Source organism: Planococcus citri, chromosome 5 (genome assembly GCF_950023065.1).
Source record: "Planococcus citri chromosome 5, ihPlaCitr1.1, whole genome shotgun sequence".
NCBI lineage: Eukaryota > Metazoa > Arthropoda > Insecta > Hemiptera > Pseudococcidae > Planococcus > Planococcus citri.
Window position 1 is genome coordinate 6,201,225 of NC_088681.1, and position 16,087 is coordinate 6,217,311.

General features: G+C 36.5%; 1 protein-coding gene across 18 annotated transcripts in view; it reads right to left on the reverse strand.

Annotated features, from left to right (window-relative positions):
- The window catches only part of LOC135849535 (zinc finger protein 37-like), an 83,969-nt gene that overhangs the window by 60,057 nt on the left and 7,825 nt on the right, over window positions 1–16,087 (reverse strand). Inside the window, exon 10 of one of the 18 annotated variants that reach the window (XM_065370044.1) lies at window positions 3,086–4,211. The exons of 13 other annotated variants lie outside the window; for them this stretch is intronic. In XM_065370044.1, coding sequence (XP_065226116.1) covers window positions 3,603–4,211 — 609 coding nt within the window. In that variant the 3' untranslated portion in view covers window positions 3,086–3,602. Of the gene's footprint in view, window positions 1–3,085; window positions 4,212–6,762; window positions 7,558–12,049; window positions 12,820–13,496; window positions 13,820–15,088; window positions 15,776–16,087 lie in introns of those variants that run through there. 4 more of the 18 variants (XM_065370048.1, XM_065370040.1, XM_065370055.1 and 1 more) reach the window with 4 other exon arrangements.

Below are 16,087 nucleotides of genomic sequence, written 5' to 3' on the forward strand. Positions count from 1 at the left end.
TTGGACTGCATATTCGTGTTCGGGGTGTTCGAGTCATATGGAAATGACACTAACATTATGAAAATAGCTCAACTTTCAAAATTGTAAAAATTCAGGTGGGGCAGAGGCACTGGAGGGGTGTGGATGAGGGTAGCATAAAATTGGACGTCATATTCGTGTTCGGGGGGTTCAATTCATGTGGAAATGACACCTCGTTTACCAAAAACAATAATTTACACCAGGATCCATTTTTACCCCCTCTGTATGTTTTTTCAATTTTTGACCACGGCCCACCTCAAATTTTTTTTTGAAAAAAAAATATTTTTTTTAGGGGTTAAAAACACACTTAAAAATGCTATTCGCATTTTTGTGCCGAATCATGGTCATCGCTAAAACGAATAAACATAGCTAAAAAAACTCCATTTTGAGGGGGAAATACGGATGGGAGGGGGGGGGGTGACAATTTTTGTGGAGATACCTTTTATGGATGTTTACAACATACCAAAAAGGGGGCTGAGAAAAATTTGTTTATTGTAATTTCCAAAAAGGGGAGATTCTCGAAAACGGGGGAGGGGGGGTCTGGGGGTCTGAAACTTTTCTGACGGTAGGTGCTCAAGGGTACCCACCCTCCATGCAAATATCAACCCCAAAGCTCTCCGGTGGCAAATTCGCCATACTTATCCACCTATAGCCTTTGGGTGAAATTGGCATTTTGTGCGAAGTCATTTTTGAAATCTTAAATGATTAGTCCATAAAATTGCAAAAATTCAAAAAAAAAATAATTCGAGTATCAAATTGAAAGATTTTGTAATTCACTTTGATTTGCTTTTTGTAACCTCACTAATCGATAGACTTTTAAAAAGAAACCAATAGTATCCAACATAGATGCACCCACATACCTGATTGCCAAACAACATATCACTGAATTACAAGCCATTAATCAGCCTATCACATATCAAATAAGGAATAATGAGGAGCTAGTGGAGAAACTGAAAAACACCTAGATAACACCAACAGACAGACTCATCTCCTTTGATGTCACCAACTTATTCCCTAGTGTATCCATACTGGAAACCTTGGCTATAATGAAAGACTGGCTTCAAAAAGAGAAAGTATCCCAAGAAAGGATTGCTGAACTCATGAACCTCACAGAACTATGCATGAAACAAACCATCTTCCAATATGGTGAAAAGTTCTATCAATAAACAGGAGGAACAGCAATGGGGAACCCTTTGTCACCATTCATGGCAGACATTTTCATGGGCCACTTGGAAACCAAACTGAAGGAAAAAGAAGAAGACTTCCCTAAAATTTGGTTCAGATATGTGGATGACATCTTCAGCATTGTACCAGAGGACTTCAACATAAATGGTTTCCTTGAGACCATGAACAAACAATATGCAACCATCAAGTTCACCTATGAATATGAAAACAACCAACAACTGCCATTCTTAGACATCCTAATCACCAGAAAAGACAACAAATTGGAATATGACATCTACAGGAAGCCTACTCACACCAACAACTACATTCCTGCTGACTCTTACCCGCCCTGGAGCCAAAAACTGGCTGCTTTTAACAGCATGGTCCATAGATGTTGTCCACTACCCTTGAGCCCAGGAAATAGGAAGAGAGAATTTGACCATATTAAAAGAGTAGCCAACAATCTGGGTAACAAGACTAGAACAATAGACACCCTCATCAAAAACCATTTAAGCAAACAAAGACTGAAAGAGATCACCACATTCCAAAGAGATGAACCAGACAATAGAAGAATCAAGTTGACCCACTACCCAGTCTTAACCAACAAACTTTGCCAGATCTTCAGGAAAAATGATTTAGAACCTGTTACAACTAATCAACATAAACTGAAAACCTTACTGGGAAGCCTCAAGGACAAGAACACAAACTGACCAATCAGGAATTTATAAGATCACATGCTCTGGCTGTGACAAACTTTACATTGGACAGACTAAGAGAAACATCATAACCAGACACAAAGAACATATGCACAAAGCCAGATACAATATTGAAGGAAAATCAGCAATATAGGAGACCACATTATAGCAACCGGACACACAATAACTGAATTCAACTTGACCCTAGAAAAACCAGTTGCCAGAATATCAGAACTACCAATTAGGGAAGCAATAGCCATGCACAAAAGCAATAGAGAAAAACTCCTTAATGATGACTTGGGACCTTTGGACATTGACTTGCTCAAATGCCTATATGGAACCAGTCACATACACACTCCAACAAATAGACACATCCATCCTGGTAGTGACCACACCCAAGTTTTAGGACCAATCACAACACAGAGAAATTGACACACCCAAAGAAGTGACCATACCCAACCTTTACTTTAAGATGTACACATTGTATTAGTTCATTAAGTGCTCTTGCCTGATGATGAAAAGTTATACTTTTTGAAAAGATCTTTGCAATATAAAGCTTAAAAATAAGGAGAGAGTTTCTTCTTTTCCAATTATTGGACTCCTTGGTTTTGGTTCATCCTTTACCTATAGGCATTCAATATCAATAGACGCCAATCTCTAAGAATAAACTGAATTTAAGAAATTGATAAGGTAGTGACTTGAGTCAAGTTTTATTCGCCTTGAAAAAAAAAACAAAACAAAGAAAAAGCTTAGAATCCTAACACATTCAAATAGGTAGGGGACCCGGCCCTAAGATGGCGCAATTTTTTTTCTGAAGCCTGGTGCTCCTAAAGTATCCAACCAAAATGGACAAAAATTTGATGGAAGGTCCCTCAGACTATCCACTACTTACCACCAGAAACGTAAAACTTTTGGTTTCAATCTCTTGTCTCAATCAAATGAACTGTGAATCAGTTCAAATGTGCCAACGGTGCAAAACCATTCCTAAGACGGCGCAAATTCAATTAAAATGTAAAACTGTAACTATATCGTTTGAATTCGATTGAAATTATTATTTTAAATGTATTAGGATCCCTAATTTACCCCCAATTTTTTTATTTGATGCTGTTAGAAGTTTTTTTTAGTGATTTGGCTGACAATCCCACTTTTTTCAATATTTTCACAATAATACCTTTTTATGAAATATTTTGAACAGAAACATGTAAGATTAGGCACACTATATACACTACTACAGGATTCACCTAAATCTACCCATTTTTGTTGCTGAAAAGCGCCTGCTTTTGCGGCTGCGCCATCATAGGACTGGTTATACAAATTCAAATTTCAGTCAATTTATGAATGAACATGAACTCTAATGAAAAAACTGAGTAGCGCATTAGAAAGTACATAGATGAAATTTCGCACATTATAAGATACTTTCAGTCACTTTTAGAAATGAAACCAATTTGAAAGAGCTTCCACCAAAAATTTGAAATGATCGAATTTTTAAGCAAGAAAAGAAAAATACGTTTTCAAGAACGCAAGGTAATTGTTTAAGCGGATATGACTACAGTAAAAAGTCAAGAATGTGAAGCACAAAGACACGGTGCAGTTGGTTTTTACATCAGCGCTGCCAGATGCCAGCAATTTGAATTGCGCCATCTTAGGAACTGCGCCATCATAGGGCAGGGTCCCCTAATCATTTAGGTACTGAAATTTAAGTACATTCAGATGCTATGTGATTAGCTAGAACGCTCTTAAGGCGGAATTTGTTGTCATAATGGGCACACTCAAAACGAGTGCCCTCCACATGGGTACTTTCGTGCCTTGCCCTACTGCGATTATGCTTGAATTGTCGGTTGCATATGCAGCATTTGAAGGTTTTTTCTTCACTATGCGTCCCTTGGTGTCTGGTAAGATGTTCTTTTTGAATTGGTGCTGAGTAAGATGATGTTTTCGAGCAAAACTTTTGCTACACAATTGGCAAGAAAACGGTTTCACACCGGCATGTACTCTAAAGTGTTCAATGAGTGACTTTTTTTGTGATAACTTTTTTCCACATTCAGCGCACTCAAAACAAGTTCCTTCCACATGCACGCGTTCGTGCCTCAATTTACTGCTATTGGACTTGAATGGTGCGTCACAAATGCGGCATTTGTAGCGTTTCTTTTCACTATGTGTCAATCCATGTTCAATTAAGGAGCTCTTATAAGCAAACTGTTTGTTACAGACTTGGCAGTGAAACGGCTTCGAATGTCCTTGCTGCTGGTGTCTTGTCCAATCACGTAGGTAGGAAAACTTTGCATCACAAGTATCACAGCAGTAAAGGAATGAATCCTGCATCTGTACCTCAGCCTACAGGAAAAAAGATGATATCGCAAATGACACGTTGTCTTATTTTGAATAATAATTGTGTTGCCAAGTAGTTATGCGCCATAAATACCAAAATGAAACATATGCAGGGTTTACAAAAATATCGAGTAGGTATGTACCCCCCCCCCCCCCCCAGTCACAAGTTTAATATCCGGGCAAATGGCAATAGGAATAATTGCAACTTCGCCCTCTCCGATCCATTGGAAACGAAAAAATTAATAATATTCAAATAGACCCGATCAACTTCTTTTTCAGGGTGTCTGGTGTCTACCAAACCCAAAAAACAAAATTTTGTACATTTTTGGTATTTTTTTCATATTTTTTTCACACGACATATTTTCAAGTTGTACTTACTTCGAGACGCACCCTCGCTTACTTATTAGACATAAAAATTGAGTACCCTAACTGGGAAGCTATTTTGATGAAAATTTTAAAAATCAGGGATTGTACTCAAATTTTTCTCAAAAAAGTAATTTCAGTAACCAAAAAGTAATCAAAAAAGTGACTAAAAAATTTTATAATACCTATTGTAAAAAACAGAGGCGATTTGTCCATTTAATTGGCCAGATGTGGTTCGAACCATTTTTTAAAAAGGGGTGTTGGAAACAAAAATGTCTAATAAAAAATTTATTAGCATTTTTTCATTGATTGGATCATGTTTTACGAATTTCTCGAGTTGTTTTTTCTATTCTAGGAAATGTTTGAAAATTGATGTGATAGAATTCAAATCTGATCGAGCGAAGCGAGGGTGAAAGCTGTGAAAAATTGATAAGTAATTTGAAACGTAAAACATCATTTTTTATGCAAAAAGTTAATTTTCAGAGCTTCATAACTTTCAAATGCTGAAAGTTTTTAGAAAACTGCATAGGTTATAGGTAACTATAGATAACTTATTTATGATGTATAAAAATATATGAGTAACCATCCGAGCGAAGGAAGGGCAAAAGCTTTTGCAAATTCACAATTCCTGAGGGGGGTAAACCAGCATTATTTTAGATTTGAGGAGTCAATTTTTCTACCCTCTGACTTCGGTCAGACAATACATAGAAAAAAAATGATTTAGCTCAAACGAAGCGAGGGCGAAAGCTGAGGAAAATTGATAAAATGAGACGTAAAACAACACCATTCCTGATTTTGATTAAATGAAAGAATTATTTGAAAATTCGGAAAAAGAAGGACCTCGGGCACAAAGAAGGACTTTTTGAATATTCATCTGCATAGCGACACTAACCGAGAGCAGAAATACGAAAATTTCACTGTTTTAATTACTTTGTACGTATAATATGTGGTAATTTCGAGTTTCAAAAATTTGCTGAAGGCTCCAGAACTGCTCAAAACGGTTTGAAACAGTTTCCAATCGATTTGGTGGCGAAGTCATTTTTGAAATCTTAAATGATTAGTCCAGAAAATTGCAAAAATTCAAAAAAATAATTCGACCATCGAATTGAAAGATTTTGTAATTCACTTTGATTTGCTTTTGGTAACTTCACTAATCGATAGACTTTTAAAAAGAAAAAAAAACTCATAGCGTAACCATCGTGTATTTTTTTCTCATATGCAAGTTGAAGCACAATTATTCGGGTGCCAAATAAGCATTCAATAAGCGCCAGTCTCTAAGAATAAACTGTATTTAAGAAATCGGTAAGGTTATGACTCAAGTCAAGTTTTTTTCACGTTGAAAAAAAACAAAACAAAGATAAAACTTAACACATTTAAATTGATAACCAACTACTGAAATTTAAGTACATTCAGATGCTATGTGATTGGCTAGAGCGCTCTTAAGGTGGTATTTGTTGCCGCAATGAGCCTCAAAGGGGACATTCTGAAGGAATAATTATTGCCACGATGGCAGGTATCCCTACTCAAGTCTTTCGAAACTGGACCATTCTCTCCTCCAAAAAAAAAAAGTTTGGGTAGGAGCTAGAGCGCTAAAAATCACGATATTTTTAGGAAACGTCTAATTTTCAAAGACCCATAAAAAATACTGTTAACTAACAATGCTGGCAACTCTGTTGAAAAATGATGTTTAATCCTCCTAGCGGTCTGGTATATAACAAAATCCTATCAGATCAGTTTGTTATGTGGTACTGATAGCCGCGAGCAGCCGCAAGATTTGAATCGACCAATCACAGCCCTTGACATGAGTATTACATACTTTCATACCAAGCCGCTCAGATAGCGCCCTTTTGTGACAAAAACGCCCAATGTATTTTAAACGGAGTTGCCAGTATTGTTAGTTGACAGCATTTGTCCATAATATCCTTCCTCCAGGGCCACTTCCAGAGCTAAACATTTTTTAGAACAACATTCAACTTCAAATACACGTCTTCACTAACTTCGATCTAACTCTGCACAGTTTGAAAAATATTGTGCAGTTTGTAAAAATTCAAAACAATATACTTATCGACTATAATATGTAGAGTTGAGAGATTCTTTAATAAACTCTGATTAGATTTTGATTAGGTATTTCATTAATCGATATAGAAATTGAAAAAAAAAAACAACGCCAAACATAAAATACCATCGTTTATTTTTCCCATATGTAGGTATCTAAGTTGTAGCACAAGTCGGGTGTCAATAAGGCATTTTACACACCAACCTCTAAGAATAAACAGAATTTAATCAATCAGTCAAGTTTTAAGTAAAGTTTTTTTCACATTGAAAAAAAAAACAAAACATTTGAATGTGAACACATTTAGATACTGTAGGCAATTATTGAAATTTAAGTACATTTAGATGATATGTGATTGGCTAAGGTGCGCTTTTTGAGGAATTTGTTGCCGCAATGGGCACACTCAAAACGAGGGCCTTCCACGTGGATTCTTTCATGCGCTGCTCTATTGTTATCATGTCCGAATCTTCGGTTACAAATTCGGCATTTGAAGGGTTTCTCTTTGCTATGCGTCCGTTGGTGAACAGTAAGATTGTTTTTTTGAGTGAAACTTTTGCTACACGTTTGGCAAGAAAACGGTTTCACACCGGAATGTAGTCTCAGATGTATAATGAGATTATGTTTATAGGAAAACTTTTTTCCGCAATCAGGGCACTCCAAACAAGCGCCTTCCACGTGCACACGTTGGTGCCTCAATTTACTGCTGTTGGACTTGAATCGTGCGTCACAAGTACTGCATTTGTAGCCTTTCTTTTCATTATGTGTCAATCCATGTCTCATAAAATTGCTTTTATAGGCGAACTGTTTGTCACAGACTTTGCAATGAAACGGCTTCCAATGTTCTTCCTGATGTCTTGCCCAATCACGTTTATAGGAAAACTTTGTACCACAAATATCGCAGCAGTAAGGCAATGAATCCTTCATCTGTTCCTCTGCCTACAGGAAAAAAAGATCATATCGCAAATGACACATCCTTTTCTTCTGAATAAATGTGTATGTATCCAACTAAGAATAAAGCATAATTATAATAGGGTTCTCAAATGGCAAACATTCAGAATACCCCCCAAAAAAGTTTTATGATTTCGATATTTCTGAGAACCCTGTACTTAGGCTTTCTTATGTTCACGAGGAAAAAACATTTTCTACACACTCGAAAAAATATTCGTTTCATCAAAAAGACGTAAACTGTTGGTGGCGCTATATTGATCCTTTTTCTACCTATTCCTGCTGTATATCTACATCAAATTCACATACAGAAGTTGACTGATAGTTTTATATCAATTCCGAGGACCTGTTCACCGCAGCGTTAATCAACTGCCAATGAACCGTGATTCATTTCGCACCTCGGGAGCAAAAAGGTTACATCTCAAAAAAGTGAAATTTTACAGGAGAGTGATTTTCTTTTTTTTTTTAACCCTTAAAGACCCAGGCTAATCCTGAGATGTTGTGTGAAAATGCTTTCAATTTCCTGAATTAGATCATCACAAGCATCACTTTAACCCACAGTTTGCCCCCCAGCCCCTTAAAGCCATCTCGTAAAAGCCGTACCAATTTATTTAATTTTCCTTGAAAACCGAGAAAGCAAAAACCCCAATGAGGTCAATCATGGAACTGAATGATATAGTATCATTAGGTGTACTGAATGAGTGAAAGCATATCCCCAAAGAACACCCCTCCCCTTTTTGGGGGGCAAATTTTCAAAAAAGTTGGGATAAAAAAATTGGACCCATGCTCCATTTTTGGATAAACATATTGATGGTAGACCCTTCACAAAATGAAATCATAAAAGGTGTGAAAATGGTGGACCAGAGCGATTTTTTGAAAATTTGATTCGCTTGTCTCGATAAAAACCCGAAAAAACAGAGCATGAATACGCAAAGCACATAATATGGGAAATATTATCAAGTAGGCTTGAAATGACAGAAACAAGAATTGAAAGGAACACAGATGCTTTTAACAGCACATAAGTTCAGATAATCTACAATCCACCCATCAAATCTGTTTATCACTCCGTGGATATTCTTTCTCGATATTTGTCAACAAATAGTTACATCCTACAAAGGTGAGCAGTACGATTGTTTTTCTGCAGAAATATCTAAATAGGTTTATCTACCACTTTGAAAAGCTTTACACAGTCAAATTGCAGCACTCCCTGGCATTTCATAATGTTGAAGCATTCATGAAGAAGTCACTATCCCTCCTCGATCATTGATAGTGTAGTTCAACATCATGAAATATTATGATTGGAAACAACGAATTCTGCTCAAGCAATTTTCAAGATGTACAACTTCACTATCAATGATCGGGGAGGGATAGTGACTTCTTCATGAATGCTTCAACATTATGAAATGCCAGAGACAGCTGCAATTTGACAGTGTAAAGCTTTTCAAAGTGGTAGATAAGCCTATTTCGATACTTTTGCAGAAAAACAATCGTACCACTAACCTTTTGCGGGATGTAACTATTTGTTGACAAATATCGAGAAAGAATATCAACTTCAGCAGGAATTTCTCAAAACATTCAAAAGTCCAGAGTTGTGGTTGAACAACAGTTGAAAGCTTTTTACTGAATCTCAAATCCCCTGAATCCTGTAGTCATAAGCTAGACACAATCTCATGATTGTAAACGACGACTTCTGCTCGTGCAATTTTCATGATGTAGAACTACATTATCTATGATCGGGAAGGGATAGTGACTTCTTCATGAATGCTTGAACATTATGAAATGCCAGGGAGTGCTGCAATTTGACTGTGTAAAGCTTTTCAAAGTGGTTGATAAACCTATTTCAATATTTCTGCAGAAAAACAATTGTACTGCTAACCTTTGTAGGATGTAACTATTTGTTGACAAATATCGAGAAAGAATATCCACGGAGTGATAAACAGATTTGATGGGTGGATTGTAGATTATCTGAACTTATGTGCTGTTAAAAGCATCTGTGTTCCTTTCAATTCTTGTTTCTGTCATTTCAAGCCTACTTGATAATATTTCCCATATTATGTACTTTGCGTATTCATGCTCTGTTTTTTCGGGTTTTTATCGAGACAAGCGAATCAAATTTTCAAAAAATCGCTCTGGTCCACCATTTTCACACCTTTTATGATTTCATTTTGTGAAGGGTCTACCATCAATATGTTTATCCAAAAATGGAGCATGGGTCCAATTTTTTTATCCCAACTTTTTTGAAAATTTGCCCCCCAAAAAGGGGTGGGGTGTTCTTTGGGGATATGCTTTCACTCATTCAGTACACCTAATGATACTATATCATTCAGTTCCATGATTGACCTCATTGGGGTTTTTGCTTTCTCGGTTTTCAAGGAAAATTAAATAAATTGGTACGGCTTTTACGAGACGGCTTTAAGGGGCTGGGGGGCAAACTGTGGGTTAAAGTGATGCTTGTGATGATCTAATTCAGGAAATTGAGAGCATTTTCACACAATATCTCAGGATTAGCCTGGGTCTTTAAGGGTTAAACTTGATTCGTTATTTTTATCAACTTATAATTAATTGTGAGGAATGAATAGCACCTCATTTTAAAAATCTGGTATCCTACCTTCATTCAGGGGTGCGGTGAAGGCACTTTCTTGAGTAGCAACTCCTCGTTGACGAGTTTGGGGGGGCCTTTTAAAAAAATATAAATTCGTGAATATTTACTTGCACACAGCAAAAAAAGTTGGTAGATGCCCCCCCCCAATCTTCACGACCCCCCCTATCCCTTATATTTTCAAACTATTTTTAAAAAACAATTATAATACCTACCAAAAAATGACCAACTATTTCCCTATTTCTTCAACATTTCTAAAAAAGGGGGAAATGATCAACTTTTTTCATTCCGCATAGACATAGTGTTGTAAATGCCCCCCTAAATTTGAACAACCTCCTAAATTGGAGTGCCACCAGCACCATAATCAAAGTAATCTCCGTATTTCCTAAAAAAATCGATTAATTCAAAAAAAAAAAAATTTTTTCTGAATAACAGTTCAAAAATCACCAAAATCAGTTATGTATTAGATACTACATAATAATTAATTACTAGAGAAAATAAAAATGAGCAAATAAAGTTGAAATCAAAAATCATTTTCTAAACAATATTCGACTGTACACACTCGATGATCCTGCGACCATTTCAATCATCTCATCGTTGGATATTTCATTAAAAATATCACTTTTGGAAGCCAAGATCATCGCAGAGAGCCATTTTCGTGCAATAAAAACTCAAAATTGTTGATCATTTGAACATTTTTTTTGATTTAGAAAAAAAGTAATAATGAGACCAAAAATAGGAAAATTTGAAGTTCGAATTTTGAAAAAATAAGGAGAGGGTCAAATGAGGGGGGAAACTAATGCTAGTTTGGGGGGCGCTACTCATTGACCCTAGGGGGATCACCGCACCCCTGCCTTCATTTAGCATAAGAACACTTTGAAAAATAAAATCTTAAAGAGGAAATGTTTCAATGTTTGGAAAACATTTTGAGTTATAACCTTTCATTAAAGTTGATGTGTAGGCGAAAGGAAGCGTCCAAAAAATTTCATGATAACAAAGTTGTAGAGAATTGAATTTCCAATCGACATAATGTCGTTAGTTTTTTTCTAGAGTGCTTAGTTTTTGATTTTTTCTCAAAAAACTAAAATTTCATTATACTTACGTGCAAATTCATTTTTCTGAAGAGTGATCAATTTAAAATTTTTTTTTCATTTGGTACAAACCAATGAAAAATGCCCTCCTTGTGACTATTTCTAACTGACAAACATTCAAAACAATCAAAACTGTTTGTTAACACTTTGTATGTACGAAATTTGCTCAAAAAATGTAGGGAATTTTTTGAGATGTAGGTACCCTTATAACTCCAAACAACTTGCAATGTTGTTGGGATTTTGAGTTAGGCCATTTGCGTTTTTTACAAGATCTAGATAATGTACCCAACTCAATGTGTTATTTTTGGTATGGGGGGGGGGGGGCGGTCATACAAACCTCAAAAATGCAAAAATGTCAAAATCGATTTTTTTTTTGAGAATGTGAACTTATTCCTCTCGAGGTGCGATATATGTAGAGTGATTTTTTTAATTAATGCTGCTTAGATTTTGATTACTTCATTAATCGATATAGATATTGAAAAAGAAGGGAAAAAACATCAAACATAAAATACCATCGCGTATTTTTTCCCATAAGTATGTATTTAGGTTGTCGTAGCACAAGTCCGGTGTCGAACGGGTATTTTACGCGTTAATCTCTAAGAATAAACTGAATTTAATAAATCCGTCAAGTTTTAAGAAACGTTTTTTTCACATTGAAAAAAAAATAATCGAATTGAGAGATTCTGTGATTCACTCAGATTTGATTTTGCTAACTTCATTTATCGATAGACAAGACATTAAAAAAATAAAAAACGCCAAACATAAAATACCATCGTGTATTTTTAGCATATGCAAGTTGAAGCACAAGTCCGATGTCGATACTAACAATAGGCATTTAGGCGCCAATCTCTAAGAATAAACTGAATTTAAGAAATCGCTCAAGTATCAAGTCGAGTGTTTTTCACGTCGATAAAAAAAAAATTAGATAGGAAGTCAATAATTAGGTATTGAAATTTGAGTACATTTGGATGATATGTGATTGGCTAGGTTGCGCTTATGGAGGTATTTGCGGCCGCAATGGGCACACTCAAAACGAGGGCCCTCCACATGGATACTTTCGTGAATTGTCCTGTTGCGATTATGCTTGAATTGTTTGTTGCATGTGCGGCAACTGAAGGGTTTCTCTTTGGTATGCGTCCGATGGTGCTTAGTAAGATAATCTTTTCGAGTAAAACTTTTGCCACACGTTTGGCAAGAAAACGGTTTTACACCAGAATGTAGTCTCTGGTGTCTAATGAAGTGCTGTTTATAGGAAAACTTTTTTCCGCAATCAGGGCACTCGAAACAAGCTTCTTCCACATGCGCGCGTTCATGCGCCAATCTACTGCAGTTGTACTTGAATCGTGCGTCACAACTGCGGCATTTGAAGCGTCTCTTTTCACTATGTGACAATCCGTGGGTAATTAAAGAGCTTTTTTTATTAAACTGTTTGTCACAGACTTGGCAGTGAAACGGCTTTGAATGTTCTCGCTGGTGTCTTGTCCAATCACGTTCATTAGAAAACTTCGTACCACAAATATCGCAGCAGTAAGGGATGAATGAATCCCGCATCTGTACTTTTGCCTACAGGAAAAAAAGATCATATCGCAAATGACACGTGCTTTTCTTTTGAATAATGGTGTATCCAACTAAGAATAAAGCATTTATAATAGGGTTCGCAAATGGCAAACATACAGAATACCCCCAAAAAAGTTTTAAGATTAATATTTCGTTGGGTCACATTGAATAACAGGGGTGATGTCAACACACCCATTTCACGTTGCCACTTGCCAATCTGTATTTTTACCAAAAAAACTTTCTTTAGGGTACTCGATATTTCTGAGGACCTTGTAGGCCATCTTATTTTCAGGAGGAGAAAACATTATTCCTACACACTCGAAAAAATATTCATTTCATCAAAAAGTAAATCGTTTGGTGGCGCCATATTGGCCCTTTTTCTACCTATGTATTTGTGTATATGTAATCTACATACCTACAGAACTACAGAAAATGACTGATCGTTTTATAAAAATTCCGAGGAACTGTTCACTGCAGTGTTAAACAACTGCAACTGAAACGTGCTTCATTTGTGAAGCTTAACCCAATACACATAATGACATAAATATTATAGGTTCATTCAAGATTCAAGCGCTTTCAATTTTCAGCAAAACTGAAACTTTTGCTGAGTACTTTCAGTGAAGGTGTCTCCAGACTGTGGAGTGCAGAGTTATTTGTTTAGAAATTGACCAATTAATTTCCTGGACTTTCTCTTGACTTTTGACGACTGTTTTCGATATTCTTCACCATCAACCTCGCTTTTTGTGCTCATGAATTTTCTAAATGCCTGTCTTTTCTTTTGTATGAGTTCTTGGATTTCGTTGTCTCAATTCTTTATTCGCTTCGCCCCAATTCTGCAAGGAACCATTCCTAAGCTTTCTTTTGCCGCTTTTGTCACAATGGATTTGATATTTTTCCATTCTTCTTCTATGTCCTGGCTTGTTGGTATCTCTTGACTAATAATGTTCATCCATCTTTGGTACAGCCATTTTCCGCTTAGCTCTAAATTGAAAGCGCTCGAATAAACCTAAAGTAATTACGATGGATCTTAAAAAACTAAAAAAAGTTTTAGCGGATTTTACATCGACTCCCGATTTACCTAAATTGAAAGTTACTCAGAAATTTTGCGCCAGTATTGTAAATACGACCCCCCTCCAGAAACACTGAAAAAATTAATTTTTTGGTCACAACGGCCACGCCGTGGCGTAAAAATACACCATATCCGTGCTCAGCGGTATCGAATCATAAGAAAACGACACCAAAATCATCAAAGTAAGTTAATTTTAAAAATAGAGGTGGGGGCTGAGGGCTCCGGAGGGGTTGTGTGAGTGTAAAACAAAATCTGACGTCATATTCGTGCTCGGCGGTATCGAATCATAAGAAAACGATACCCTACTCATCGATATTCATGTTTCCCAAAATTCCCATTTCACCCCCTCCCCCCCCCCACAAGACACATTTTTTTCAATTTTTCAGCACGGCGCACCATAGCGAAAATTTCGAAGAAAGTACATGATGTTTGTGGGTCAAAAAAACATTAAAAAAACGCATTTCTAAAATTGTACCTCGCAATCTTGATTCTAAATAGGCATAAAAAATGAAAAAAAAAACACCATTTTGAGGAGTAAATATTAGGGGAGGGAGTTGAAAATTTTTGTGGGGATACCTAATAAGGATATATGTACATAACATACTGAAAAATTTAGAAAAGTGTTATTGAAGTTTCAGAAAAGGGGGGTTCCCCAAAAAGGGGAGGGGGTGTGGATCTAAAACTTTCCACGTCGAAGTTTCTCAATGGTACTACCTTTCATGCTATAATCATTTCGAACGTTTTCGGGGACATTTCACCCCTCCCAGGCGCCTATAGCCTTTATGTATTTTTCAAAAAAAAAAACTCATTTGAATGGTTGCAGTTCCGCCCCCTTTCAACATACAAGGAAAGTTGACGATACATCATAAGATGGGAAATTCGACGTAGATTCTTTTATCTAACTATCTAACTGCATACAAATATTTTTCGCTAAAATGCAATGCGGGGGATAAAATTACGAAAAACTGATTGGGGGGGGGGGTCCACCCGACGTTGAGGGAATTCCGGACTCCGTAGGGAGCAGGACTTTTAGTATGTTGTTGAGGGAACCTCTGTGAACAATATCTGCGAAAGATCCGTTTGATATTAATTTTTCCTGTAAAAATGTCTTTAATGACTGGACTAGCTGTAGGTAATTTACTCTGATTTGATTTCGGTAAGATACCTTAGTTAATCGATAGACTTTGAAAAAGGAAAAAAACGCCGAACAGAAAATACAATTGTGTATTTGTTCCCATAGGTATCAAGTAGAAGCACAAGGCAGATGTTAATTAGACATTTAATACCTATACGCGGCAATCTCTAAGAATAAAGTGAATTTAAGAAATCCGTCAAGTATCAAGTCGTCAACACTCGAAACGAGAGCTCTCCAAAGTCCAAATGGGAACGTTCATGTCTTGCCTTACTCCCTCGGTGACTGAATTGTTGGTTGCATACGCGACATTTGAAGGGTTTCTCTTCACTATGCGTCCGTTGGTGATCAGTTAGATGATGTTTTCGAGCAAAACTTTTGCTACACGTTCGACAAGAAAATGGTTTCACACCGGAATGTAGTCTCATGTGATTAATGAGAGACCCTGTAGAGGATAACTGTTTTCCGCATACAGCACACTCATAATAAGCTCTTTCCACATGCAAGCGTTCGTGCCTCAATTTACTGCCATAGTGGTTGAATTGTGCGTCACAAGTACTGCATTTGTAGCGTTTCTTTTCACACTGTGTCAATTGATGCGCAATTAAATTGCTTTGATAAGCAAACTGTTTGTCACAAAGTTGGCAGTGAAACGGCTTCGTATGTTCATGCTGATGTCTTGTCCAATCACGTTTATACGTAAACTTTCTACCACAAATATTGCAGCAGTAAGGTAATGAATCCCCCATCTCTACCTTCACCTACAGGAAAAAAGATCATATCGCGAATGACTTTTTTTTTTTTTGAATGATTGTTTTGCCAATTAGTTATGCTCCATAAATACCAAAATGAAGCATATACAGGGTGTGCAAAACAAAAAAACTGAGTAAGTACCCCCTTGAAAAGTTTTAGTACCCATGTTTAACATGCATTTCGGTTGGTCGTAGTGAATAACAATAATTGAAGAGCTCTATTCCAAAGTGGGTCAAGTCATTTTGAAAAAAGGCACGTTTTACGGAGATTTTTACATCAAAACCGGGTTAAGTTATCAATTTTTCAAAGTGAATTTTTCT